The sequence below is a fragment of the Rhinopithecus roxellana genome, chromosome 7 (genome assembly GCF_007565055.1).
Source record: "Rhinopithecus roxellana isolate Shanxi Qingling chromosome 7, ASM756505v1, whole genome shotgun sequence".
NCBI classification, from domain to species: domain Eukaryota; kingdom Metazoa; phylum Chordata; class Mammalia; order Primates; family Cercopithecidae; genus Rhinopithecus; species Rhinopithecus roxellana.
Genome location: NC_044555.1, coordinates 93180575 through 93208482, shown reverse-complemented (window position 1 = coordinate 93208482; position 27908 = coordinate 93180575). Strand labels below are relative to the sequence as shown.

At 43.3% G+C, this 27908-nt stretch overlaps 1 protein-coding gene across 1 annotated transcript; it reads left to right on the top strand.

The window, feature by feature from the left end:
• On the top strand, window positions 1-24643 carry C7HXorf56 (chromosome 7 CXorf56 homolog). Its single transcript, XM_010378038.2, has 7 exons — window positions 1-216; window positions 5302-5419; window positions 19484-19525; window positions 20519-20657; window positions 22407-22496; window positions 23588-23680; window positions 24271-24643. Exons 1-7 carry the CDS (start codon window positions 93-95, stop codon window positions 24331-24333), a joined length of 669 nt encoding a protein of 222 aa, XP_010376340.1. The 5' UTR covers window positions 1-92; the 3' UTR covers window positions 24334-24643.
• Window positions 24644-27908: the final 3265 nt, after the last annotated feature.

Here is a 27908-nt window from a genome sequence, read left to right as displayed (position 1 = left end):
GTAGCCACAGGGAAAAGGTTCAAGGCGCGCTTGTGACGTCATTTCGGCGCGACCCTCTTCTTGGCGTAGAGTCTTGATTGCTCCTGGCAACCATGCCGAAAGTAGTGTCTCGGTCAGTAGTCTGCTCTGACACTCGGGACCGGGAGGAATATGACGACGGCGAGAAGCCCCTCCATGTTTACTACTGTTTGTGCGGCCAGATGGTCCTAGTGCTGGGTGAGTAGCTGGGAACTGCGGGGGCGTCTGCCAGGAGCCAGACTTCGGGTTCTTGAAGGCGAATTTCCTCTGACTGTGATCTGGGAACCACTTCTCGACGAAGATTGGTGGGTTTTCTCTCTCCGACGAAATCCTCCCTACATCCCCGCCCCACTCCAGGGCATTTTTTTCCTGTTTTTTGTTTAGCCTTGTGACTCTATCCAGACCTTCCTCAAAACTAAACTCCTTCAGGAAAACAAAAATAGAAACACAAGCATATTGTATTTCCCTCTCAATCCACTGTCTTCAAAAACTACTGCCTCTAGAAACTTTATAACGTTTCTGCTGGATACCAAGATGCTGCAGTTGCTCTTACGTTACAGCAAACGAAAATAAAACCCTCCCTTGATCCTGTATTCCCCTCCAGCTATAACCCCATTTCGTTGCTTCTTTTATAGCAAAGTTTCTCAAAAGAGTTGCCTATATTGGCTCTCTCTGCATCCTGACTTCTCATTCTCTCCTGACCTCACTTCAGGTAGGCTTTCCTTCCCACCTCATCATTTTAACCGTATTTGGCAGAATTACTAACTGAACTCCATGTTAACAGTTCTAGTGGTCAGTTATCAATGTTCATTTTAATTCTTCTCTCAGTGGCATTTGACAGGTAATCATTTCATTCCTTTTGCAACACGTTTTTTATTTGCTTCCAAGACTTCATACTCACCTGATTTTCCTCCTACCTCAGATTTTTCCCCTTCTTCTTCTTCTTCTTTTTTTTTTTTTTTTTTTTCCTTTTTTTATTGAGATGGAGTCTCACTCTGCCGCCCAGGTTGGAGTGCAGTGGCGCAGTCTCGGCTCACTGAAACCTCTGCCTCCCGGATTCAAGTGATTCTCCAGCCTCAGCCTCCTGAGTAGCTGGGATTACAGGCGCCCGCCACCACGCCCGGCTAATTTTTGTATTTTTAATAGAGACAGGGTTTCACTACGTTGGCCAGACTGGTCTCCAACTCCTGACCTCAGGTGACCCACCCGCCTCAGCCTCCCAAAGTGCTGGGATTACAGGCGTGAGCCACCACGCCTGGCCTTAGATTTTTCCCCTTCTTTTCTGGCTCCCTTTTCTCTCTCAGATTTTTAGGCATTCCAAGGCCCTATAGCTCAGTACTCTCACCTATTCTCACTCTGTACCCACCCCCTAGGTGATCTCATTCATTCCCAAGCTTTAAATACAACCGACGTGCTGGTAACTCCCAGATGTTCATCTTTAACCTGCATCTCTCCTGAGACTCCAATTGCCTATTCAACATCTCCACTTGAATGTCTAATGGGCCTCTCAAATATATCGTGCTGAAAATTGAATTCATGGCCCTCTACACCCGCTCTCCAATTGTTTCTCTTACAGTCATCCCTATTGCAGTCAGTAGTACCACTATTCATCCAGTATCTCAGACCAAAACCTGGAATCAGTCTTGACTTCTCTCTGTCACATACCTTACATCTGTCCAGTCCATAAGGAAATCCTGCAGGTGCTTTCATGAAAATGTATGCAGAATCTGACTGCTTCTTTTCACCTCCATTCCTTTTTTTTTTTCTGAGAGAGTCTCACTCTGTCACCCAGGCAGGAGTGCTGTGGCACGGTCTCAGCTCACTGCAACCTCCGCCTCCCGGGTTCAAGCGATTCTCCTGCCTCAGCCTCCCAAGTAGTACGCGCCACCAGGCCTGGCTAATTTTTTTTTTTTGAGACGGAGTTTCGCTCTTCTTGCCCAGGCTGGAGTGCAATGGTGCAATCTCAGCTCACTGCAACTTCTGCCTCCCAGGTTCAAGCGATTCTCCTGCCTTAGCCTCCCTACTAGCTGGGATTACAGGCATGTGCCACCACAGCCGGCTAATTTTGTATTTTTAGTAGAGACAGGGTTTCACTGTGTTGGCCAGGCTGGTCTTGAACTCCTGACCTCAAGTGATCCACCCACCTAGGCCTCCCAAAGTGTTGGGATTACAGGCGTGAGCCACTGCGGCCAGCCCACCACCTCCACTTCTAACACTGTAGTCCAAGCTACTACCATCTTTCACCTGGATGGGCACAATAGTCTCTTGCTCTCGCTGCTTCCACTGTTTTCTACATAGTAGCTAGAGTCCTGTTCAAAACCAATGGTTTTTTTTTTTTTTTTTTTTTTTTTTTTGAGACGGAGTCTCGCTCTGTCACCCAAGCTGGAGTGCACTGGCCAGATCTCAGCTCACTGCAAGCTCCGCCTCCCGGGTTCACGCCATTCTCCTGCCTCAGCCTCCCGAGTAGCTGGGACTACAGGCGCCCGCCACCTCGCCCGGCTAGTTTTTTGTATTTTTTAGTAGAGACGGGGTTTCACCGTGTTAGCCAGGATGGTCTCGATCTCCTGACCTTGTGATCCGCCCGTCTCGGCCTCCCAAAGTGCTGGGATTACAGGCTTGAGCCACCGCGCCTGGCCAAAACCAATGGTTTTATATAACACTGAGAATAAAACCAAAGTCCATCCATACCAAAACCCTTGATCAGGCCTGTGGCTACCTCTCAGGCTTCATCCCCTAACAGTCTTCCCCTTGCTCATTGCACTTCAGCCACAGTGGCCTTTTTGCTTTTTCTCCATCATGTCAAAAGTGTTCTGGCCCCCAGTGCCTTTGGAATTGGTATTTCTTCTGCCCCAAAAACTTTTCCCTCAGTCCCTCCTTACTTCATTCAGGTCTCTGCTGAAATGTCATTTCCTTAGAGAACCCTTCCCTGATTACCTTATCTAAAACAGCATCCCTGTCACTTTGTCCTCTTACCCTGCTTAATATTTAGCACTTAACCATTGCCCAAGATCATATTATAATTATTGTAAAATATGTTGCCGCTTCCACTGGAATGTAAGCTGCATCAGGGCCGGGAATTTTTTTTTTTGTTGAAACAGTGTCTAGCTCTTGTAGCCCAGGCTGGAGTGCAATGGCGTGATCTCAGCTCACTGTAACCTCCATCTTCTGGGTTCAAGCGATTCTCCTGCCTCAGCCTCCCAAGTAGCTGGGATTACAGGCATGCACCACCATGCCCAGCTAATTTTGTATTTTTTTAGTGGAGACGGGGTTTCTCCATGTTGGTCAGGCCAGTCGTGAACTCCCGACCTCAGGTGATCTGCCGGCCTCGGCCTCCCAAAGTGCTGGGATACAGGCGTGAGCCACCGCGCCTGGCTAATTTTTGTATTTTTAGTAGAAATGGGGTTCCACCATGTTGGCCAGGCTGGTCTCGAACTCCTGACCTCAGGTGATCCACCTGCCTTGGCTTCCCAAAGTGCTGGGATTACAGGCGTGAGCCACCGTGCCTGGCCACGGGGGAGACTTTATCTGCTTTGTTGTTTGCTGAATCTTCAGCACAGTGTTAGAACAGTGCCTGCTACCTAGAGGGCCCTCACATATTTATTGAAGAAATTAATTCTTGGTAAGGAGGTGTGGTGGAAACAGCATGGGCTTTTGAATCACTTAGAGTTGGATCTGAATTCTTGTTCTGCTTCTTATTAGATGCATGGTGTATCTCTTACCCTTTTTAACTTCAGTTCCTTCATCTTTAAAACAGGAACAACAAATCTCTACTTTAACCATTCATTGTGAAGAGTAAATGAGCTGACGTGTAAAGTGCCTAATGTTCTCTAACTCCTCTCTTCACCTCTTCTATTCATCTTGAATTACTCTGACCACTTGACTTTCTCGGTTATCCTTTAGGTATTTAATTTGCATTACATAAATTTTCTTTTTTTTCTTTTTCTTTTTTTTTTTTTTTTTTTTGTGAGAGACGGAGTCTTGCTCTGTTGCCCAGGCAGGAGTGCAGTGGTATGATCCCAGCTCACTGCAACCCTCTGCCTCCCAGGTTCAAGTGATTCTTCTGCCTCAGCTTCCCAAGTAGCTGAGACTACAGGTGTGTGCCACCATGCCCCGCTAATTTTTTGTATTTTTAGTAGAGACAGGGTTTCACTATATATTGGCCAGGCTGGTCTCGAACTCCTGACCTCAGGTGATCCACCTGCCACCTCAGCCTCCCAAAGTGCTGGATTACAGGCGTGAGCCACCGCACCTGACCCATTGTATCAATTTTCAGTCTGCTTTACAACTGTACCTGATTTGTTTACTGTGTTTTCATTGTTTTCAGATTAAAATTCCTCCAACTAGGATGGATCATTTGTATACCATATAATCATTTACCCTCCCCCCCCCCTTTTTTTTTGGACGGAGTCTTGCTCTGTTGCCCAGGCTGGAGTGCAATGGCGTGATATTGGCTCACAGCAACCTCTGCCTCCTGGGTTCAAGTGATTCTCTTGCCTCAGCCTCCCAAGTGGGCCAGGCTGGTCTTGAACTACTCCCTCCCAGCTGGGCCAGGCTGGTCTTGAACTACTGACCTCAGGTGATCTGCCCATCTTGGCCTCTCAAAGTGCTGGGATTACAGGTGTGAGCCACCTCGCCTGGCCTCTTTTTTTTTGTTTGTTTTTTTAAACAGAGACAGGGTCTCGCTGTGTTGCCCAGGCAGGAGTACAGTGGCTATTCACAGGCAGAATCATGGGACATGACAGCATTGCACCGCTGGTCTCAAGCAATCGCCCTGCCTCATTCTTCTGAGTAGCTGGGACTATAGGTGCATGCCACCACGCCCAGCCTCTCTCCTTTTCTTAGCGCACACCCACTTTTCCCAGTGCTTCCTCATAGGCGTTCCAGTATGCTTGATTGTGTCTTCTGATTCTGATGCATTATAACACAAACCAAATGCACTATGATCACAGAAATATTCATAGAAACCTTAATTACAGTACTGGGAAGGACTTTTGAGATAATGTCATCTACTCATCTTTCAAATGAGGCAAAAGTCTCTGAAGGAAGAAGTGATTTGCCAAAGATCACCAGGGTAGTAGCAGAGCTGGGACCATATACCAAGGTCTCCTGATAGAAAGTCAGTTTTAGTTGGAACGTTCAATGATAGGTTTCAATAAGCATAGTAATTGTAGTAGAAAATTTTAGTGCTAGGGACCCCACTCAGAACTTCTCAGGATATTTTGCAGTGACTCATTTCCTATATTTTGCCGTGACTCTAGTGACCAAATCTCTCCATTCCTTCAGACTGCCAGTTAGAGAAATTGCCCATGAGGCCCCGGGACCGGTCCCGTGTGATTGATGCTGCCAAACATGCCCATAAGTTTTGTAACACAGAAGACGAGGAGACTATGTATCTGCGGAGGTAAGAGGTTGATGCTCCCTGTTTAGGATTTCCCTATTGTGTTGGAGTCTGTTTCTGAATAATATAAATATCACATCTATTGCTGAACAGGTCAGTTGGGCCCAATACTTTGACATTTGTAGTGGTTTTCTAACTTCTGTTAATGTAGTAATATCTTTATTGTGCTTTGTTGAAATGGTGCTCAGATGTGATTCCATTGCTTTTTTTTTTTTTTTTTTTTTTTTGAGATAGAGTCTCGCTCACTCTGCTGCTCAGGCTGGAGTGCAGTGGTGTGACCTCGGTTTACCACAACCTCCACCTCCCAGATTCAAGCAACTCTGTTACCTCAGCTTCCCTGGTAGCTGGAATGACAGGCATGCACCACCACACCCAGCTACTTTTTGTATTTTTAGTAGAGACAAGGTGTCACCATGTTGGCCAGGCTGGTCTCGAACTCCTGTCCTCAAGTGATCCTCCCTCTTTGGCCTCCCAAAGTGCTGGGTTTACAGGCGTAAGCCACTGTGCCCGGCCCCTCCATTGCTGTTTGATAGCTGTAGTTTGTTTACAATGTACAGGTTTGAATGAGTTCATTCAACCTGTAATCTTGTGGAGCATACCATGTGCCAGGCACTGAGCTAGGTACTGGATCTGCGAAGATGAATAAGGTATGATTTTTACCATTAAAGAGCTCGTGACTTTGAGGGAATGACTCCTGTTGTGATGGTCTTCTGAACACAAGGAAAAGCAGGTAGGAGTGGGTCATTTGTCCTGAATGGTGGCCAGGAAAGTCTTCAAAAGATGATGGCATTTGTGTTTAGCCTGAACTAGGATTTCACCAAGTAGATGAAGGGAATGAAGAGCATTCTGGGTGGAAGGAATATGGAAGCATTAAAAACATCAAACATGGTGTGCTTTAGAAACCTGAATTGTCCTTTGTGACTGGAGCACAGGTTACTTTACAGGAAGGGGTTGATGCATACCAGGGTGAGGACAGAGTAAAGTACTGAAGTGGTCAAGTTTGGCCTTAATATGTAGGCAATGAAGAGCCATCTCCGTTTTTTGTTTTTTTTTTTTGGACAGCGTTTTGCTCTTGTTGCCCAGACTGGAGTGCAATGGTGTGATCTTGGCTCACTGCAACCTCCACCTCCCAAGTTCAAGTGATTCTCCTGCCTCAGCCTCCCGAGTAGCTGGGATTACAGGCACCTGCCACCACACCTGGCTAATTTTTTGTATTTTTAGTAGAGATGGGGTTTCACTATGTTGGCCAGGCTGGTCTCGAAATTCTGACCTCAGGTGATGCACCTGCCTCTGCCTCCCAAAGTGCTGGGATTAGAGGCGTGAGCCACTGCACCCAGCCCATCTCTGTTTTTTAAGCAGTGGTGTGATGTGGTTAGCTCTGTTTTAGATTTGGGAGTCCTTGGTATATATGGGAAATTGAAACCTGGGAAGGGATAAAATTACAGAGTGTGGAGCAAGCAGGGAGGACTGAATATTTAAAAGGCAGACAAAAGAATTGGAACAGAACCAGAAGAACCTGGTGATGCGGAAAACAGAGGAGAGAGTATCAAGAAGTGTGTGTGGGTGTGACTAGGGAATGGTTACCAGCAGGTGCTAGAAGTCATGGAAAGGTCAATCCTAGGGAATTAAAATATCCATCCATTCATGCAACAAATATTTCATTTACTGAGTTCTTACTGTGTTCCAGATACTATCCTAGAAGTCTGGAATATTCCAGTGTATTAGTTTTCTAGAGCTGCCATAATAAAGTACTACAGCCTGGGTGTGGTGGCTCACACCTGTAATCCCAGCACTTTGGGAGGCTGAGGTGGGTGGATCACTTGAGACCGGGAGTTCGTAGTGAACTCCCATCTTTACTAGAAATACAAAATTTAGTTGGGCATGGTGGTGCATGTGCCTGTAATCCCAGTTACTCGGGATGCTGGGATAGGAGAATTGCTTGAATGGGGAGGCAGAGGTTGCAGTGAGCTGAGATTGTGCCACTGTACTCCAGCCTGGGTGACAGAGTAAGACTCTGTCTCAAAAAGTAAAAAAAATAAAGTACTACAAACTGGGTGGCCTAAAACAATAGAAATTGTTTAATAGTTGTAGAGGCTAGAAGTCTGAAATCAAGGTGTTGGTAAGTCCATGCTGTCTCTCAAGATTGTAGGGGAGAATCCTTCCTTGCCTCATTCCTGGTTTTTGGCGTTTACCAGCAATCCTTGGCATTCCTTGGCTTGTAATGTAAATGCATCACTCCAGTCACTGCTTGTATCGTCACATGGCATTGTCCCTTTGCCTGTTCTTTTCTTAGAAGGGCACCAATCATATTGGATTAAGGGCCCATCCTCCTCCAGTATGACATTATTTTAACTTAACTAACTGTATCTGCAACATCACTATTTCCAAATAAGGTCACATTCCGAGGTTCCTGGATGGATGTGAATTTTTTTTCTTTTTTCTTTCTTTTTTTTTTTTTGAGATGGTGCGTGCTACCATGCCTGGCTAGTTTTTGTATTTTTAGTAGATACGGGTTTTCACCATGTTGGCCGGGCTGGTCTCAAACTCTTGGACTCAAGTGATCCTCCCACCTTGGTCTCCCAAAGTGCTGGGATCACAGGCATGAGCCACTGTGCTCGGCCAGAATGTGAATTTTTAAGGGTCACTATCTAATCCAGTACAACCAGTAAACAACAAAGAATCTTGCCCTTATGAAACTTTAGTGTTGAACCAGAAAAAGCTATAGGCTGACATCTAGCTACGTGTTTTCTTTCTTTCTTTCTTTCTTTCTTTCTTTCTTTCTTTCTTTCTTTCTTTCTTTCTTTCTTTCTTTCTTTCTTTCTTTCTTTCTTTCTTTCTTTCTTTCTTTCTCTCTCTCTCTCTCTCTCTCTCTCTCTCTCTCTCTCTCTCTCTTTCTTTCTTTCTGTCTCTTTCTTTCTTTCCTTTCTTCCTTTCTTTCTTTCTTTCTTTTCTTTCTTTTCTTTCTTTTCTTTCCTTTCTTTCTTTTCTTTCTTTCGGAGTCTCACTCTGTCGCCCAAACTGGAGTGCAGTGACGCGATCTCAGCTCACTGCAACCTCTGTCTCCTGGGTTCAAGTTATCCTCCTACCTCAGCCACCCATGTAGCTAGGATTACGGTTGTGCACCACCATGCCTGGCTACTTTTTGTATTTTTGGTAGAGACAGGGTTTCACCATGTGAAGCTGCTCTTGTGAGCCTCCTTCTCCTTCTTTGGCCTTCTCAATCCTTTGGATTCTTTTTCTTCTGCGTGCCCCTCAAGTATTGGTATTCCACACGGTTCTGATCTTGCTTTTGTCCCTGCTCTCTTTATGCCTTCCTTGGGCATTCTTGTCACCTTACATGGCATTAGTTACACTTATGCTGATGATAAAATCTAAATCTGCCTACTGTGCCTTCCTGTATCCCAGAACTGTATAGCCAGTTGCCTACTCTACCTCTTTACCTGATGTCCTACCTTTCAGATCCAACATGATGAAGGCCAAACTCATCATTTCTCTACTGTGGACAATACCACAGATTGATTCACTCAGCACCACTCTGACACTCTTCTGCTACACCCTCTTATACATGAGTGTCTGTAAAGTTAGGGTGCATATTCCAGTCCCCTTCCCCACAACAACTAAGATTCTGAATATGACTTAGCTTTGGCCAAGCAAAAAAGATGGAAGTAGATGTCAGTTGATGGGTGACCTCAAGCCTTTTTTACCCTTTTATCCTTATTCCATCCTGCTTCTTAGGAAATGGACATGATAATTGGAGTACTAGCAGCCAGTCTGGGACTGGGAAGGAGAGGCCACAAGAATTGCAGAGCCTTTGCCCTGCTATCCTTGGGTCTCAACCAGTGCTCAGAACTGCCTTCCTCCTGATGTCTTTTACATGAGAGAACAAGCTCTTTTGTTGAAGCCATTGCAGTCAGGTCTCTATTACTATTAGTCAAATACTAGTCCTTCTTTTCCTTCTTCTTATGATGACACCAGGATTCATGCAGTGGCCCCAGCCAGAAATCTAGGAGTCAGTCCCTCTTTGTCTCATCTGTCCCCACCACCCCACCAGCCCCTGCATACATCTAGTCACTCGCCACGTACTGTCGATTCTGCCTTCTAGTCTCTTTTGTGGCTGCCTCCTCCTGTTCAGCCCTGCTGCACTGCCGTTATTCCAGTACCCAGAATCACTTGCTTAGACTACTGAGGTGGCCTCTTACCTGGTCTTTTGGTCTATAGTTCTGCTCTTCTTCAGTCTATCCTCTACTGCTTGAATTATCTGAAATACACATTATGTCAGTCACCTGCTTCAAATCTGTTAGTGACTCTTTATCACTTATAGCAATGCCTTTCAAACATTTTTAGATGAAAAATCCTTTCTTTAATTGAATTCTTACCCAGAAGTATAAATAAATAAGACTGATAAGCGGAAAGCTGTTCTGAGTGGGGAGGAGTCTAGCCCAATCCATTAAGGACTCCTCCCTCCTCCCCATCTGATTTCATTTAGGGATCATTGTGGAGTACAAGGAAAACACTCCTAGTTGGCTGGATAAAAATCTAAGCCTGAATGCACTCTATGATCTGTCCGTTCTCATCTTCTAGTACTCTCTTATTTTTTTTTTTTTTAAAGAACAAACATTTATCATTTTATATCTTTTCAGCAATTCAAGAGCAAGCTTAGCTAGGTTGTTCTGGTCTCATGAAGCTGCGATTAAGAAGATGACCATGTAAACAGTCATCTGAAGTCTTTTTTTTTTTTTTTTTTGAGACAGGGTCTCACTCTGTCACCCAGGCTAGAGTGCAGTGGCACAATCACAGCTCACTGCAGCCTCGATCTCCTGGGCTCAAGTGATCCTCCCACCTCAGCCTCCTGAGTAGCTGGGACCATAGGCATGTGCCACCATGCCTGGCTAATTTTTAATTTTTTTTGTAAAGACAGGGTCTTCCTATGTTGCCCAGGCTGTTCCTGAATTCCTAGGCTCAAGCAGTCCCCCTGCCTTGTCCTCCCACAGTGCTGGGATTACAGGTGTGAGCCACCATGCCTGGCCTGAAATCTTGATTAGGGCTGGAGATTCCTCTTCCTACCATGGTAGGCAGCTGAGTGCTAACTGTTGGCAAGAAGCCTCAGTTTCTCACCACAGGGATCTTTCCATAAGGCTGCTTGAGTATCCTCATGACATGGCAGCTGGATTCCCACAATGTAAGTGATTCAGGAGAGCAAGGCAAAAGCCGCAGTGTGTTTTATGGCTATGACTCAGAAGGCATGCACAGTTGTTTCTGTGATGTCCTTTTGGTGTCACAAGTCAGTGCTATTCATTGTGGGAGGTGACTGTACAAGGGTGTTAGTACCAGGGACAAGGATCATTGGGGGCCACCTTAGAGGCTAGCTACCACAGCCAGAATGGAGAATTTTTTTTTTTTCTTGAGATGAAGTCTCACTCTGTTACCCAGGCTGGAGTGCAGTGGCGCAATCTCGGTTCACTGCAACCTCCACCTCCTGGGTTAAAGTGATTCTCCTGCCTCAGCCTCCCGAGTAGCTGGGATTATAGGCATGCACCACCATGCCTGGCTAATTTTTGTATTTTCAGTAGAGACAGGGTTTCACCATGTTGGCCAGGCTGATCTCGAACTTCTGACCTCAAATGATCCACCCGCTTTGGCCTCCCAAAGTGTTGGGATTACAGGCGTGAGCCATTGTGCCCGGCCGAGAATGTTTTGTTTTGTTTTTGGTCACTGAGTCTTCCCTATCTCATATATTCCTTGAGATTCAGGATAGGAAAGAAAATCAAGCTCAATTATCCCAAACATCTAGCTCATATTAATCACTTCTTTATAGTCATACCACTTGAAATTCTTACCTCATTTACATTAAAGTCTCATTTCAATAAGATGAACTTTTTGAGAGCAGGAACCCTGCCTTATTTTTCTGAAACCCTTAAGACAGACATCTTGCCTGCTTCTTGGCACATAGTTAGAAATAGATACATTTTTATAAACTTGACAAAATCCAGTTTGTCATTGGTACTTGAAGATTAACTCATTGAGAAATATGCAGCCTCATTTATTTGATATTTCTATGCGTTTTGAAAGCTTGAACTTATGGGATTGGCTGACTTCAGGATTCTAGGAGAAGTTCATTCTCCGTGTGGTGAATCTCTCCCTTTAGTATGGGGTTGAATTTAGTCCCAGTGGGACCAGACAGGTTATACAGAACCAATAATATTGTTAGTGCTCTGGTCCCGTGATGTCAGTGAATTGGAGCACCTTTGACATAAGTAATACTTGTAAATGGAGAGGCAGAATGTTAAAGATGATGGTCAGCACGGTCTGTATAGTTATATCCCAAGCAGTACCACTTTGTGACTTTGGGCGAGTAATCTTTTAGGCCCCCAATTTCCTTATCCTTCAATTGGGAAAATAATACCCATGTGTTGTCAAAGAGCAACTGGAAGTCTCCTACAGTACCAGAAAGACCGTAAATAGTTATAATGACTTTGGAGAGCACTTTGGCAACATCCAGTATAGCTAAAGATGCATATAATGTATGCCTTAGCAATTCTACTTTTCATGTACACCTTAGCAAAGTGATTCTCAGCCTTCGCTGTGTGCCAGAATCATCTGGAGGAGTTTTTGTTTTGTTTTGTTTTTTAATTCGTATGCCTCAGCTTTACCCTCAGAGACTCAGAGATTTCGTTTCTGTTTTCCTTTTTTTTTTTTGAGACAGAGTCTCACTCTGTTACCCAGGCTGGAATGCAATGGCACGATCTCTGTTCACTGCAACCTCCACCTCCCGGGTTCAAGCAATTCTTCCACTTCAGCCTCCTGAGTAGCTGGGATTACAGGCACCCACCATCATGCCTGGTTAATTTTTGTAGAGACAGGGTTTCACCATGTTGGCCAGGCTGGTCTTGAACTCCTGACCTCAGGTGATCTGCGTACCTCAGCCTCCCAAAGTGCTGGGATTACAGGCGTGAGCCACCGCACCCAGCCGAGATTTAGTTTCTTTTAAATTGAGTTATAATCTACATACCATAAAAGTCACCATTTTAAAGTGTATGATTCAGTGGTTTTAGTATGTTTGCAAGGTTGTGCAAAAGATTGGACACCTCTGCCCTAGAGAAAGGAATGCTGCACAGAGGCCAAGAAAAGGCTGAACAGACAGGCCTTGCTGGGTTTAGATCATGTGCTTTTCATCCAATCACATTTCTACATGGTTGTCAATCATGTCTCTAACAAAGCTTCCATAAAAACCCAGGAGGGCAGGGTTTAGGAAGCTTCTGGATGGCTGAATATGTGGAGTTTCCTGAAGGTTGGTGTGCCCAGGGAGGGCATGGAAGCTCCACACCACTTGCCCCTTACTCACCCTGCGCATCTCTTCTCTGTATCCTTTGTGATATCCTCTATAGTTAACTGATAAACATTAACTATTTCCCTGAGTTCTGTGAGCCACACTAGCAAATTAATCGAACCCAAAGAGGGGGTCGTGGGAACCCCAACTTGAAGCTAGTTGGTCAGAAGTTCTGGAGGCCTGGCTTGGCATGGCAGCTCATGCCAGTAATCCCAGAACTCTGGGAGGCCAAAGGGGGCAGATCACTTGAGGTCAGGGGTTCAAGACCAGCCTGGCCAACATGGCGAAACCCTGTCTCTACAAAAAAAATTACAAAAATTAGCAGGGCAGCTGGGTGCGGTGGCTTATACCTATAATCCCAGCACTTTGGGAGGCTGAGGCAGGTGGATCATGAGGTCTGGAGATCGAGACCATCCTGACTAACACGGTGAAACCCCATCTCTACTAAGAATACAAAAAATTAGCCGGGTGTGGTGGCACACACCTGTAGTCCCAGCTACTCGGGAGGCTGAGGCAGGAGAATCGCTTGAACCTGGGAGGCGGAGATTGCAATTTGCCGAGATGTGCCATTGCACTCCAACCTGGGTCACAGAGCGAGACTCAGTCTTAAAAAAAAAAAAAAGTTTTGGAAGCCTGGACTTGCGACTGGTATCTGGTTGGTGGCGGGTCTTGGGGTCCAAGCCCTCAACCTGTGGTATCTGACACTGTGTCCGAGTAGACAGTGTCAGAACTGAATTGGAGGACACCTAGCTGGCATCCATTTATTGGAGTATGGGGTTTTCTCCACACACATTTGGTCACAGAAGTCGTCTTCTGTGTTGAGGGTTGTTGTGGTATGAGATCAGAGGAAAAACCCAGTTCGACAGAGTTTTTCCCAAACAACTGGCATTCACCAATAGACCATCTGCCTCAGTTGTACTGCCTGCCTGCCCGCTTCATCGTTCCTCCCTCCTCTCTGCCCTGGCCTTCAAGTTGGAGGGGAACCTTAGGAAGGATGGGGAAACAGAGGAAGTAGATAGAAATTTTTTTTTTTTTTTTTTTTTTTTTTTTTTTTTTTTTTTTTTTTTTTTTTGAGACGGAGTTTTACTCTTGTTGCCCAGGCTGGAATGCAGTGTTGCAATCTCGGCTCACTGCAATCTCCGCCTCCTGGGTTCAAGCGATTCTCCTGCCTCAGCCTCCTGAGTAGCTGGGATTACAGGCACGTACCACCATGCCTGGCTAATTTTTTGTATTTAGTAGAGATGGGGTTTCACCATGTTGGTCAGACTGGTCTCGAGCTCCTGACCTCAGGTGATCCACCCGCCTTGGCCTCCCAAAGTGCTGGGATTATAGATGTGAGCCACTGCGCCCGGCCCCCATTTTTAAATTGGTGTATTTGTCTTTCTGTTGTTTAGTTGTAAGAATTCTATATTATGCATACTAGTCCCTTATCATATATATGATTTGCAAATATTTTATTTCATTCTGTGAATTGTTTTCTCACTTTTCTGATGATATTCGTTAAAGCACACAAGTTTTAAATTTTTATCATCCTATTTATCTGATTTTTGTCTTCCATTGCTTGTGCTTTGGGCGTCATATCTAAGAAATGGCCAGGCATGGTGGCTCACGCTTGTAATCCCAGCACTTTGGGAGGCCGAGGTGGGTGAATCATTTGAGGCCAGGAGTTTGAAACTAGCCTGGCCAACATGGCGAAACCCCATCTCTACTAAAAATATAAAAATTAACCAGGCGTGGTGGTGCACACTTGTAGTCTCAGCTACTTGGGGCTGAGGTAGAAGAGAATCGCTTGAACCCGGTAGGTAGGTGGAGGTTGTAGTGAGCCAGCCGAGATCGTACCACTGTACTCCAGACTGGGTGACACAGCCTGAATCTGTTTCAAAAATAAAGAAGAAATGTTTGCCTAATCCAAGCATATGAAGATTTGCAGCTGTGTTTTCTTCTAAGAGTTTTATAATTTTACTACTTACATGTAGGTCTTTGATTCATTTTGAGTTAATTTTTGTGTATAGTAGGGGGCTAAATTTATCCTTTTGCATGTGGCTATCTAGTTGTCCCAGGACCTTTTGTTAAAAAGACTGGGTTTTTCTCCCTTAATGGTCTTGGCACCCTTGTTGAAAATCAGTTAACCATATATGTATGGGTTTATTTTAGACTCTCAGTTCTATTCCATTGACCTGTATGTCTGTCCTTATGCCAGTACCACCCTGTCTTTATTACTGTAGCTTTTTAGTCAGTTTTGAAATTGGGAAGTGTGAGTTCTCCAACTTTGTTTTTGTTTTTCAAGATTGCTTTGGCTGTACTGGATTTCTTCCAATTCCATATTAATTTTAGGATCAGCTTAAATTTCTGTGAAAAAGCCAGCTGGAATTTTGAAAGGGATTGTGTTGAATCTGGAAATTCTTTCGAGGAATATTGGCACCTTAACAATATTAAGTCTTCCAATCCATGAACATCAAAATGTGTTTACATTTATTTAGGTCTTCTTTAATTTCTTTTGGTAATACTTTTTAGTTTTCAGTGTACATTTCTTGCACTTCTTTTGTTAAATTTATTCTAAGTGTTGAATAGAAGTAGTGAGAGTGGCATATTTATCTTGTTCCTGATTTTAGGGGGAAAGCTTTCAGTCTTTCACCATGAAGTATGATGTTAGTTTATGTGGTGTTATGATTTGAATGTGTTCCCCAAAAGTTCATGTATTGGAAACTTAATCTGTCTGTCCTATGAATGAATTAATGAGGCTCTGCTCTTATGCATGGATTAATGTTGCTGGCATGTGAGTAGGTCTGTTATTGCAGGAGCAGCTTTGTTTTAAAACCAAGCTTTCTCACACTCACTTGCCCTTCCGCCATGTTATGATGCAGCATGAAGGCCCTTGCCCAACGCCAGAGCCATGCTCTTATGCTTCCCAGCTTTCAGAACTGTGAGAAATCAATTTCTTTTATTTATAAATTATCCAGTCTGTGGTATTATGTTACAGCAACAGAAAATGCACTAAGACGCAGGTAAACAGATGTGGGTTTTTCAGAGATGTCCTTTATTAGGTAGAGGAAGTTCCCTTCTATTCTTAGTATATTGAAGGGATTTTGAATTTTGTCAAGCACTTTTTCTATGTGTCTATTGAAATGATTATGTTTTTCTCTTTCATTCTATCAATATGATGTGTTAAATTCTTTTTAGCTTTATTGAGGTATAATTGACAAAAATTGTATGTGTTTAAGGGATACAGCTTGATATTTTGATATACATGTACATTGTGAAATATCACCACAATTAAGCTAATTAATGTATCTGTCACCTCACAGTTACCATTTTCTTTGTGTGTGTAGGTAGTGAGAATACTTAAAAAATTTAGAATGTACAATACAGTATTGTTAACTATAGTTATGATGCTGTACATTAGATCTCCAAAACTTACTTATCTTACGTAACAGAAACTTTATACCTGTTGAACAACAACCTCCCATTTCCTCCACCTTCAGCCCCTGGCAATCACCATTCTACTCTCTGCTTCTGTTGAGTTTGACTATTTTAGATTCCACAAACAAGTGAGGTCATGCAGTATTTGTCGTTCTGTGTTTTGCTTATTTCACTTAGCATAATGTTCTCCAAGTCCATCCATATTATCACAAATGTCAGGATTTCCTTCTTTTCGTAAGGTTGAATAATGTTCTGTTGTGTGTGCATGTGTGCGTGCGTGCCACCTTTTCTTTATCCATTTAGCCATTGATAGACATTTAGGTTGCTTCCATATCTTGGCTATTGTGAATAATGCTGCAATGAGCATGGGAATGCACATATCTCTTTGAGATACTGAACTCATTTCCTTTGGATATATACCAAGAAGTGGGATTGCTGGATCATAGGGTAGTTCTCTAATTTTCTGAGGAATATCCCATACTGTGTTCTATAATGGCTGTACTAATTTACATTTTCACCAGCACACCAGCAGTGTGTAAGGGTTCCCTTTTCTCCACATCCTCCCTAACACTTAACTTTTGTCTTTTTTTTTTTTCTGAGACAGAGTCTTACTCTGTCACCAGGCTGGAGTGCAGTGGTACAATTTCGGCTCATTGCAATCTCCACCTCCCGAGTTCAAGTGATTCCCCTGCCTCATCCTCCCTAGTAGCTGGGACTACAGGTGCATGCCAACATGCCTGGCTAATTTTTTGTATTTTAGTAGAGATGGAGTTTCACCATGTTGGCCAGGATGGTCTCGATCTCCTGACCTTGTGATCCACCTGCTTTGGCCTCCCACAGTGCTGGGATTACAGGCATGAGCCACTGCACCCAGCCTTGTCTTTTTGATAATAGCCATTCTAACTACTGGAGTGAAGGGATATCTCATTATGATTTTTTTTTTTTTTTTTTTTGAGACAGGGTCTCACTCTGTTGCCCAGGGTGAAGTGCAGTGGTGCAAGCTTGGCTCACTGCAACCTCCACTTCCCAGGTTCAAGCGATTCTCCTGCCTCAGCCTCCCAAGTAGCTGGGATTACAGGTGTGTGCCACAACACCCGGCTAATTTTTGTATTTTGAGTAGAGACAGGGTTTCACCATGTTGACCAGGCTGGTCTCGAACTCCTGGCCTCAAGTGATCTGCCCATCTTGGCCTCCGAAAGTGCTGGCATTCCAGGCGTGAGCCACCACGTCTGTCCCTCATTATGGTTTTGATTTGCATTTCCCTGATGATTAGTCTTTTCATATACCTGTTGGCCATTTGTATGTCTTGGAGAAATGTCTATTCAGGTCATTGCCCATTTAAAAACTCAGGTTAATTATTTATTTGCTATTGAGTTGTATGAATTATTATGTGAGAAAAGAAGATTGGTTTGACCACAGAAAAACCTAAAATTTCCACATGGTGGAAAAAGTCAAAGACAAATGACAAACTAGAGAATAAACAAGTCCCCTTCATTATTTGCAAGATTCCTTAATGTAAAATTAAAAGGTAACTGAATAAACAAAGGACATGAACTAACAGTTCGAAACAAAGAAAATGCAAATGACTATTAAATATATGAAAAGAGTGTAACTTTACTCCTAAAAAAAGAAATGCAAATTAAAAGATTCCATTTTTCACATATGAGAATGGCAGTGATGCAATTTAATGGCATGCAGTGTTTGTGAGACTATAAGGAAACAGGAACTCTCAGTATATTGGTAGTGTGAGTCTAAATTGGTTCAACTTCTATAGAGAGAAATTTGGCAGCATCTACCAGAATTTAAAATGTACACACTTCTAGGAATTCATCCAACACGTAAAAGACATTTTGGTTCATCTATACAAAGGAATACAATGTGGTCCTTGTAAAGAATGAAGTAGCTCTTTATCTGTTGATAGGAATATATATATATATATATATATATATATATATATATTTAACCAAGTTATATTTTTAAGTGAACGAAAGTAGAGAACACTGTATATTTGTTTAAAAAAGGAAAAAAAATATTTTCTTTATGTACCATTCGGAGTTCTTTGCTTATATATGCATCAGCTATCTCTAGGATGAGCAGAAGAAACCAGGAACAGTATTTGCCTCTGGGGAAGGGAACTGGGTGGGTGGAGGATGAGTGGGGAAGATATTTTTTGTTTTATACTCTTATGTATACCATATGCATATATTACCTATTACAAAGTTGAAACAAGGGGAGGGGAAGTGAGGAGACCAGTCAGGACGAGCTGTTACAGTCGTCCAGGGAGTTGATAATGGTGGTGTAGGCTAAGATAGTGGCAGGAACGTGGAGACAAGCAGACAGATTCAAGGTCTTTTCTTGGAGATAAAATCCATAGGATTTGCTGATGAAGTAGCTGTGGGAGATGAGGGGAAGAGAAGAATCAAGGATGAGTCCCAGGTTTCTGTTAAGCAGCCGTGTGGGTGGAATTGAGTCCTTGTGTATATGACTTGGTGTCTAAGGTGGTATTGTGTGGGCTCTTGAGCTTGACTTTCTGGGCTTAAATTCAACCTCTGCTTCCTAGCTCCACAACTTTGGGCAAGCCATGTAATGCTCTGTGGGCCTAGTTTCCTCATTTGTAAAGTGGGAATAATAATATGACCTACCTCACAGAGTTGTTGTAAGGATTAAATGAGTTAATACATGTATACTTTTTTTGTTGTTGTTGTTGAGATGGAACCTTGTTCTGTCACCCAGGCTGGAGTGCAGTGGTGTGAACTCGGCTCACTGCAACCTCTGCCTTCCAGGTTCAGGTGATTCTCCTGCCTCAGCCTCCTGAGTAGCTGGGATTACAGACACCCACCACCATGCCCGGCTAATTTTTATATTTTTAGTAGAGACGGGGTTTCCCCATGTTGGCCAGGCTAGTCTCGAACTCAAATGATCCACCTACCTGGGCCTCCCAAAGTGCTAGGATTGCAGGCGTGAGCCACCGTGCCCAGCCGAGTTAATACATGTATGCTTTAGAATAGCTCTTGGCACATAGTAAAGGGTTTATAAGTGGTTGCTGCTATTATTGTTATTACTGCAACTACTATTGCTACCTGTGATTATGACTATGCTGCTCCTCCTCTTCCTCTTCCTTTGTCAGGGAGATACCTGACCCATTTCAGGGGCTTCCATAAATGTTACAGGAAGGGAGGAATGTTGAACCAATGAGTTGACCTATAAAATGAAAACCTTTTAAAGGCCCTCTTAGCGTTTGAAGAAATGGGATAGTAAAGTTGATACATTATGAGATTTGTTCATATCTTTTTATTTTTTAACTTCCATTTTCTGTGCAGACCTGAAGGCATTGAACGACAGTACAGGAAGAAATGTGCAAAGTAAGTATTAACAATGTGGGTTTCTCCAAGCATAGGCAAGTAGAGGCATAATGTGTTAGGAAAATAATTATTTGGCTACAACTCTCCATTATGTCTTTTTGTTTTTTTTTTTGAGATGGAGTCTTGCTCTGTCGCCCAGGCTGGAGTGCAGTGGTGCGATCTCGGGTCACCGCAACCTCTGCCTCCTGAGTTTAAGTGATTATCCTGCCTCAGCCTCTCTAGTAGCCGGGATTACAGTCACATGCCACCATGCCCGGCTAATTTTTATATTTTTAGTAGAGACAGGGTTTTGACATGTTGGTCAGGCTGGTCTCGAACTCCTGACCTCAGTTGATCCGCCCACCTCGGCTTCCAAAACTGCTGGGGTTACAGGCCTGAGCCACCTTGCCCGGCCCCCATTGTGTCTTTATCCTTATAATCTCAACTGCCTTCAGACTTCAACTAAGCACAAATACCAGTATGTTCCCCAAAGAGGCTAGTCAAAGTTATATCTTTGACCAGATGGCCAGAAAAATGAATTTTTTTTTTTTTTTTTTTTTTTTTGAGACATAGTCTTGCTCTTGTTGCCCAGGCTGGAGTGCAGTGGTGCGACCTCCACTCACTGCAACCTCTACCTCCCAGGTTCAAGCAATTCTCCTGTGTCAGCCTCCCAAGTAGCTGGGATTACAGGCACCCGCCACCACGCCTGGCTAATTTTTGTATTTTGAGTAGAGACGGGGTTTTGCCATGTTGGCCAGGCTGGTCTCGAACTCCTGATCTCAGGTGATCCACCCGCCTCAGCCTCCCAAAGTGCTGGGATTACAGGCGTGAGCCAACACACCCAGCCTAAGTGATTCTTATCAGGTAGAGGTAGTTTTAGGAAACACTGAGAAGAGCCAATCATTAGTTTATGCCACAAACAGAAATATTACCAGAGTCTAAGCACACTTTGCAAATTGCTGTTTTGGGAATTTGGATTATGAGACTTCGCAGAAATTCACTGTGCCATTGCAGGTGTGGACTGCCGCTCTTCTACCAATCCCAGCCGAAGAATGCTCCCGTTACCTTCATTGTGGATGGAGCGGTAGTCAAATTTGGCCAGGGCTTTGGGAAGACGAACATATATACTCAGAAACAAGAGCCTCCTAAGAAGGTAATTAACCACTGAAAGAGAGACTGCTTAATATAGCTCTAGATTTAGCTCATGTTTTGAAATAAGATTATAGTGCACAAGAAACTGCTCTTTCTGGATATATTCTTTTTATTTCTTTTTATTGTCTTTTTCTTGCTTTTATTTCTTTTTCTTTTTTCTTTATGGTTATATTCTTATACTTTATTTTTATTTTTTAAAAGTTAAAAACAATTTGGGGGGTACATAGATGCACATATTTATGGGGTACATGAGATATTTTGATACGGGTATGCAGTGTGTAATCACATCATGGAAAATGGGGTATTCATCCCCTCAAGCATGTATATGGATGCATTCTTTATTAATCAGGTGCCATTTTTGTGTATAAACAGACGCTATGTAATTGTAACACCTGTTATGTGTTTTCTGTTTTCTACAGTTGCCTCATGAGTAAGGTTAGAAATTGTATGGTTTTTACTCACATTAATTTCCTTTAAATTTTCCTCTTTTTATGGAGAGATGTCATCTGTTATTTTACAGATTGTTTTTTTGAACAATTAAAAACAGTGAATTAGGCTAATTAAAAAATACGTTCCAAGCTGGGCATGGTGGCTCATGCCTGTAATCCCAGCACTTTGGGAGGCAGAAGTGGGAGGATCACTTGAGGCGAGACCAGCCTGGGCAGCATGGCGAGACCCTATCTCTACAAAAAATAAAAAGTAAATTGGCTAGGTGTGATGGTATTCACCTATATAGTTCTAGCTACTCAGGAGACTGAGGTGGGAGGATCACTTTAGCCCGGGAGTTTGAGGTTACATTCAGCTATGATTGTGCCACTGCACTCCAGCCTGGGTGACAGTAAGACCCTGTCTCTTAAAAAAAAAATTAATTGGATGGGTGCAGTGGCTCACGCCTGTAATCCCAGCACTCTGGGAGGCCGAGGCGGGCAGATCACCTGAGGTCAGGAGTTCGAGACCAGCCTGACCAACATGGAGAAACCCCGTCTCTACTAAAAATACAGAATTAGCTGGGCGTGGTGGTGCATGCCTGTAATCCCAGCTACTTAGGAGGCTGAGGCAGGAGAATCGCTCGAACCCAGGAGGTGGAGGTTACGGAGCTGAGATTGCGCCATTGCACTCCAGGCTGGGCAACAAGAGTGAGACTCCATCTCAAAAAAAAAAAAAAAAAAGTAATTAAAAATACATTTTAAGAACCCATGATGGACCATGCATAGTGTCTTTTGCCTGTAATCCTAGCACTTTGGGAGGCCGAGGCAGGAGGATTGCCTGAGGCCAGGAGTTGGATACAAGCTTGAGACATTAAGCGTTAAGGATACTTTTTTATACCTTCCGTCCTTTTTTTTTTTTTGCGAGACCCAGTCTCTACAAAAAATGTAAAATTAGCCAGGTGTGGTGGCATATGCCTGTAATCCTAGCTAAGTGGGAGGCTGAGGCAGGAAGATCACTTGAGCCCAGGAGTTTGAGGTTGCAGTGAGCTATGCTTGCACCAGTGTATCCCAGCCTGGGCAACAGAGTAAGACCCTGTTTCAAAAAAATAAAGTAAGTAATAATAAAATAAAGAGCCTTTGATGGCAAATGTTAGAAAAATATGTAAATAAAAACATTGGCACTTTTAAATAGGTCAGCCTGTCCCAAAGAGGTAGTGTTTCCCCCAGTACCCACAGCCCCTCACACAGGTGTGTGTGCACACACTCACGGCTCATGGATCCTGTTTTGATGAACCGGACTGACTTCTTGCCTGCCACTCCAGGTGATGATGACCAAACGGACCAAAGACATGGGCAAGTTCAGTTCTGTCACTGTGTCTACCATTGATGAAGAGGAAGAGGAGATTGAGGCCGTAAGTATCTCTGGTCTTAAGGAAACTGGAATTTGGGGGGAAGGGTGTGAGGAAAGGGGACTCCAGAGCTGGAGCGTTGGAGTAGTGGAAATATTAGAGACTTCACTTTTAGACCCTGCTTTGCTGATAAGAAACTGTGGGCTGGGCGCGGTGGCTGACACCTGTAATCCTAGCAGTTTGGGAGGCCGAGACGGGTGGATCATGAGGTCAGGAGATCAAGACCAGCCTGGCCAACATGGTGAAACCCCGTTTCTACTAAAAATACAAAAAAATTAGCTGGGCGTGGTGGTGCGTGACTGTAATCCAAGCTACTCAGTAGACTGAGGCATGAGAATCGCTTGAACCAGGAGGTGGAGGCTGCAGTGAGCCGAGATTGCGCCACTGCACTCCAGCCTGGGGACAGAGCAGGTCTCTGTCTCAAAAAAAAAAAAAAAAAAAAAGGAAAAGAAACTATGACAGTGAGCTCATTCCTGTTTCCTTGAATCTCAGAGACATCTGTAAAATGAAAACGAAGGAGTTGGATGAGATCAGTGATTTTTTTTCCCCACATACTATTTTTAGAGATGCCTTAGAGGGCAAAGTCCTCATCTCTCTTAATTTGAGAAACTACTGGACTGAATGATTTCAGGTTCCTTCCAGTCCAACTCTGACGGTTTGTGAGTCTGCCCTCAGTAGTAGTAGCAATTACCTTTATGGTTCTTCAGTATAATATTGATGGCGAGATGTCATCTGCTGTTTTACAAATGTTTTGGTTAAAATGTAAATGCTACCGAAGAATTACTTGAACCCGGGAGGTGGAGGTTGCAGTGAGCCGAGATTATGTCACTGCACTCCAGCCTGGGCAACAGAGTCAGTTTCCGTCTCAAAAAAAATAAAAACAAAAAACAAAAAAAACAAATCCACCTCCCTCCTCCCAAAAAAATACCCTAAATGCTCCTGGATTACTGAAAAGATGGAAAATGGAAAAGGAACAGAGTCCTGCCATTTTAGTCATGATTTCATGATTTGAGTAGTATACATTATGACTTCAGGTCTTTGTTGTTATTCCTTGGTGAGACTTCTGGTTTAAGGATGCTCCTTTTTTCCTTCAGAGGGAAGTTGCTGACTCATATGCACAGAACGCCAAAGTGATTGAAAAACAGCTGGAGCGCAAAGGCATGAGCAAGAGGCGACTGCAAGAGCTGGTGAGTAGCAGGGGGTAGCAAGGTGCTGGGGCCCAATCGTTTGGATGTCTTGGTCTGAAAGACCTTCCAGCAGGCAGGGAAATCTTTTAGGAAATCTGTTGGGAGTTTCTAGAGTAGTTGGCTGCCAGTTTTATAACCCTGGTCTGTGACTGTCAGTATACCCTACTCTGTAGTAGTGACCCCAGGATCTAGGCCCTAAATCATGATACTTGTTATAGCCCTAACTAGGATGATATTTTATTTTATTTATTTTATTTTAATTTTATTTTATTTATTTATTTTGGAGATGGAATCTCACTCTGTTGCCCAGGCTGGAGTGCCGTGGTGCAGTCTCAGCTGCGCTGATTTCCTATGGCCACAGCCTTGTCTTTTTGCCCATTTTGCCTACAAATAGCATTTTTTGTGTGTGTGCTATGACATCAGAAAGGTTGGAAAGTAGATGTTAGAGGTATATAATGATTTGGGAACCGTGATTCTAGTTTGTACACTAAATGAACATTAAGGGAGAGTATTTGGGTTGGTTAGAATAAGGAAGGAAGATAATTTTGTGTCATGTATCAAGATATACACTTTTTTTTTTTTCTTTCTAGGCTGAACTGGAAGCCAAGAAAGCGAAAATGAAGGGGACCTTGATTGACAACCAATTCAAATAACCAGGCCTTTTTCTGAGCCCTAGACTGGAGGCAAGCATTTAGATCAGGAGGCAGAGTAATTTCTTGATTACATAGTTGGACTCTTATTTGTGTCCTAGCAGAAGGCTTTACGTTGTTTCCCATTGGTTCTCCTACATTCAGTGAGGTCTTTAACTGAGTCCATTTGACTTTCTTTCTTTTTTTTTGAGACAGAGTCTTGCTCTGTCGCCCAGGCTGGAGTGCAGTGGCACGATTTTGGCTCACTGCAACCTCTGCCTCCTGGGTTCAAGCTATTCTCCTGCCTTAGCTTCCCGAGTAGCTGGGATTACAGGCATGTGCCACCACACCTGGCTAATTTTTGTATTTTTAATAGAGACAGGTTTCACCATGTTGGTCAGGCTGGTCTTGAACTCTTCACCTTGTGATCCGCCCTCCTCGGCCTCCCAAAGTGCTGGGATTACAGACGTGAGCCACCGCCCCTGGCCACAAATCCATTCTCTTGTGTAATTTCCCTTTTGTTGTTGTTGTTAGTTTAGTTTAGTTTAGTTTTTGAGATGGAGTCTCACTTAGCCACCCAGGCTGGAGTGCAGTGGCATGATCTCGGCTCACTGCAACCTCTGCCTCCTGGGTTCAAGAGATTCTCCTGCCTCAGCCTCCCGAGTAGCTGGGACTACAGGCACCTGCCACCACACCTGGCTAATTTTTGTATTTTTAGTAGAGACGGGTTTCACCATGTTGACCAGACTGGTCTCGAACTCCTGACCTCAAATGATCCACCCACCTTGGCCTCCCAAAGTGCTGGGATTACAGGCATGAGCCACCATGCCCAGCCTTGACCTGCTTTCTAGGAGATGGAGTTTTCTGAATTTTTCTGTATTTAGGTTTTCTGTACTATTTTTTGTCCATTTGATGCAAACTTCTTAAGCTGTGCAGAAACTTTATGAATAGATCAGTGCTTTAGTGTCTCCAGACGATTTTTGGAAAAAATATTATGGTGTGTCATAGAAAAAGCACCATGAATTATATTTAGGTATAGCAAGTCAGATCCTTTGAAGTGACTCTGTCTCTGTTCTTAGTAGGGTTCTTGGAATTGGCTGTGGTTTGAATCTTTCTACTGTCAGAGGAACCCCATTAAAAGCCAGAGTCTTCATAAGGCTTTCTTTACTTCAAACACTGAAGCTGTAGGTGAGCCATCCCATATCGACTGTATACTCAAAGAAGGAAAAGCCAGATTGCAGTGAGTGGGTAGGACAGCTCAGATCCGAACGAAAGTAGGGTCTCAAGTAACGCAAGACCGGGTGCGGTGGCTCACACCTGTAATCCTAGCACTTTGGGAGGCCGAGGCAGGCAGATTGCCTGAGCTCAGGAGTTCGAGACCAGCCTGGGCAACATGGTGAAACCCTGTCTCTACTAAAATACAAAAGAAATTAGCCAGATGTGGCAGCATGCGCCTGTAGTCCTGGCTACTCGGGAGGCTGAGGCAGGAGAATTGCTTGAACTCGGGAGGTGGAGGTTGCAGTGAGCTGAGATTCCGCCACTGTACTCCAGCACTCCAGCCTGGACGACAGAGTGAGACTCTGTCTCTACAAAAAAAAAAAAAGTAACCCAAGGGAGGGAGCTACCATCTAGTCGGGCAGCTAGTACTGCTTCTTTGCATGGATACATGGGAGGGAGATGTTTTAGATTAAGAAATGATAGCGAGATAAACAAAATGATCTGTTGGGTATCTTTTACTTTACGTTTGCTGTTTGCAGAGGAGTGTTGTATATGTAGATATTATTTTATGTCACACTGCTTCAGTGATACCTGTATCCATGTTTGTATCCATTCAACTGTATTAAAAGGTGTTGGGACAGGAGTTGTGTTAACCTTCTTGTGTTATCTACAAAAAGTTGCACTTAGTAGGTGCCCAAGGCGGTTTGTGAGGTGCTACGGGGAGATGATAGTAGGATAGTAGGTCAGGTTTTTTTTGTTGTTGTTGTTTGTTTTGCTTTTTTTCTGATCTTATTTGCAAGGCAAAGTAGGTTAGATGTGAGCTAGCAAGAACTGGGGAAAAGAGGGGTGGGGGTCCCGGGAAGGCCCAGGATAGGGCTGTGTTACCATCTTTCCGGTTATTTTCCTGTATCCAATGAAGTCTTTGCAACAAATTCTTCCTCTTCACCTTGTTTCCTGTCCTCATTCTGAGAGATAATTAACCGTCATATGGATGACAAACCATAACCTCCTTATAGTTCCTTAACCTCAACTCCAGACAGTGACCTTTACCTTTCCTGCACTTTAGCCACAAACTCCCATACCACAGCCTGGATGTCATCCATTCCGCCTCCGAAATCCAGTCCTCTGCTCTCTGACCACAACCTATCCTTGCTACTCTCATGTGCTCACTTCCTCTAAACCTATTTTATTTTGTTTTTAGATTTGAAGGGTGATTATTTTATTAACAGTAATAATGAAAAAATAGTAGTAAGAATAGCAACAATAATACTAGCTACCTTTTATTGAGCATTTACTATGTGTTGGATGCCATGGAAAGCACTTTACAGGTATTATCTTAGTCTAAACAACATGACATCCTATGAGACAGGATTAACTGTTACCATCCTTATTTTAGAAATGAGTACTCCCAGGCTCAGAGAGTTTAAGTTTCTCAAGACCCCATAGCCAGTAAGCAATAAAGCCAAAAATCTGACTCTAAAACCTGAGCTCTTAACTATGCTGAACTCCCTCTGTGAATTTAAAACATACATTATTCAGAACAGATTATAATTTCATTTTGAAAAATCAAGTGAAGTGCAAAGACAAGACACTTGCTTAGAGGACCGCCTGTAGCAAACATGTGGTTACCTTTCTACATATTTTCTGAAATACTTGTCTTTAGATACTAATCCTGAACCGTTTCAACATCTGCTTGAAATTATGCATGTTGCTTCATCTATAGGACTGTAAAACGTCATTAGCACCAAGCAAGCGTATGCTCTTCATTATGTTTTACTGTTTCATATTGACATAGTTATTAAAATAACATGATATGTTAGTCTTTAGTTTCTCTATTTTCTTTATTAACTTGTATTTTAACAGGAAATACAGCATTTTACTGTTGGTATGAAGAGTCATGTTGACATTTGGGAGAGTCTTATTCTATTTTTTTTGTTTTTGCAAATTATCAACTATGACAAAACATTAAAATGTTGCAAAATGTTCTCTACTAATTAGTGACATTTGGAATTGTCACTTTATTGTTTAAAATAAATTGAAAAGCTTTTTTAAAAACTAGGTTGCCTGGGCCATTTTTGGTTCCTTGTCACTCTGCCCATGTCTCCTCAGTCTCTAATTTGTACGTTTCTTCATGGTATCTCGTAATTTTAATTTGCATTTCCCTAATGGCAGATGGTGTTGAACATATTGTTTTCCTTTTTTTTTTAAACTGTGGTAAAAAGCACATAAGGTTTACCATCTTAACCTTTTTTTTTTGTTTGTTTTTTTGAGACGGAGTCTTGCTCTCGTAGTCCAGGCTGGAGTACAATGGCGCGATCTCGGCTCACTGCAACCTCTGCTTCCCGGGTTCAAACGATTCTCCTGCTTCAGCCTCCCAAGTA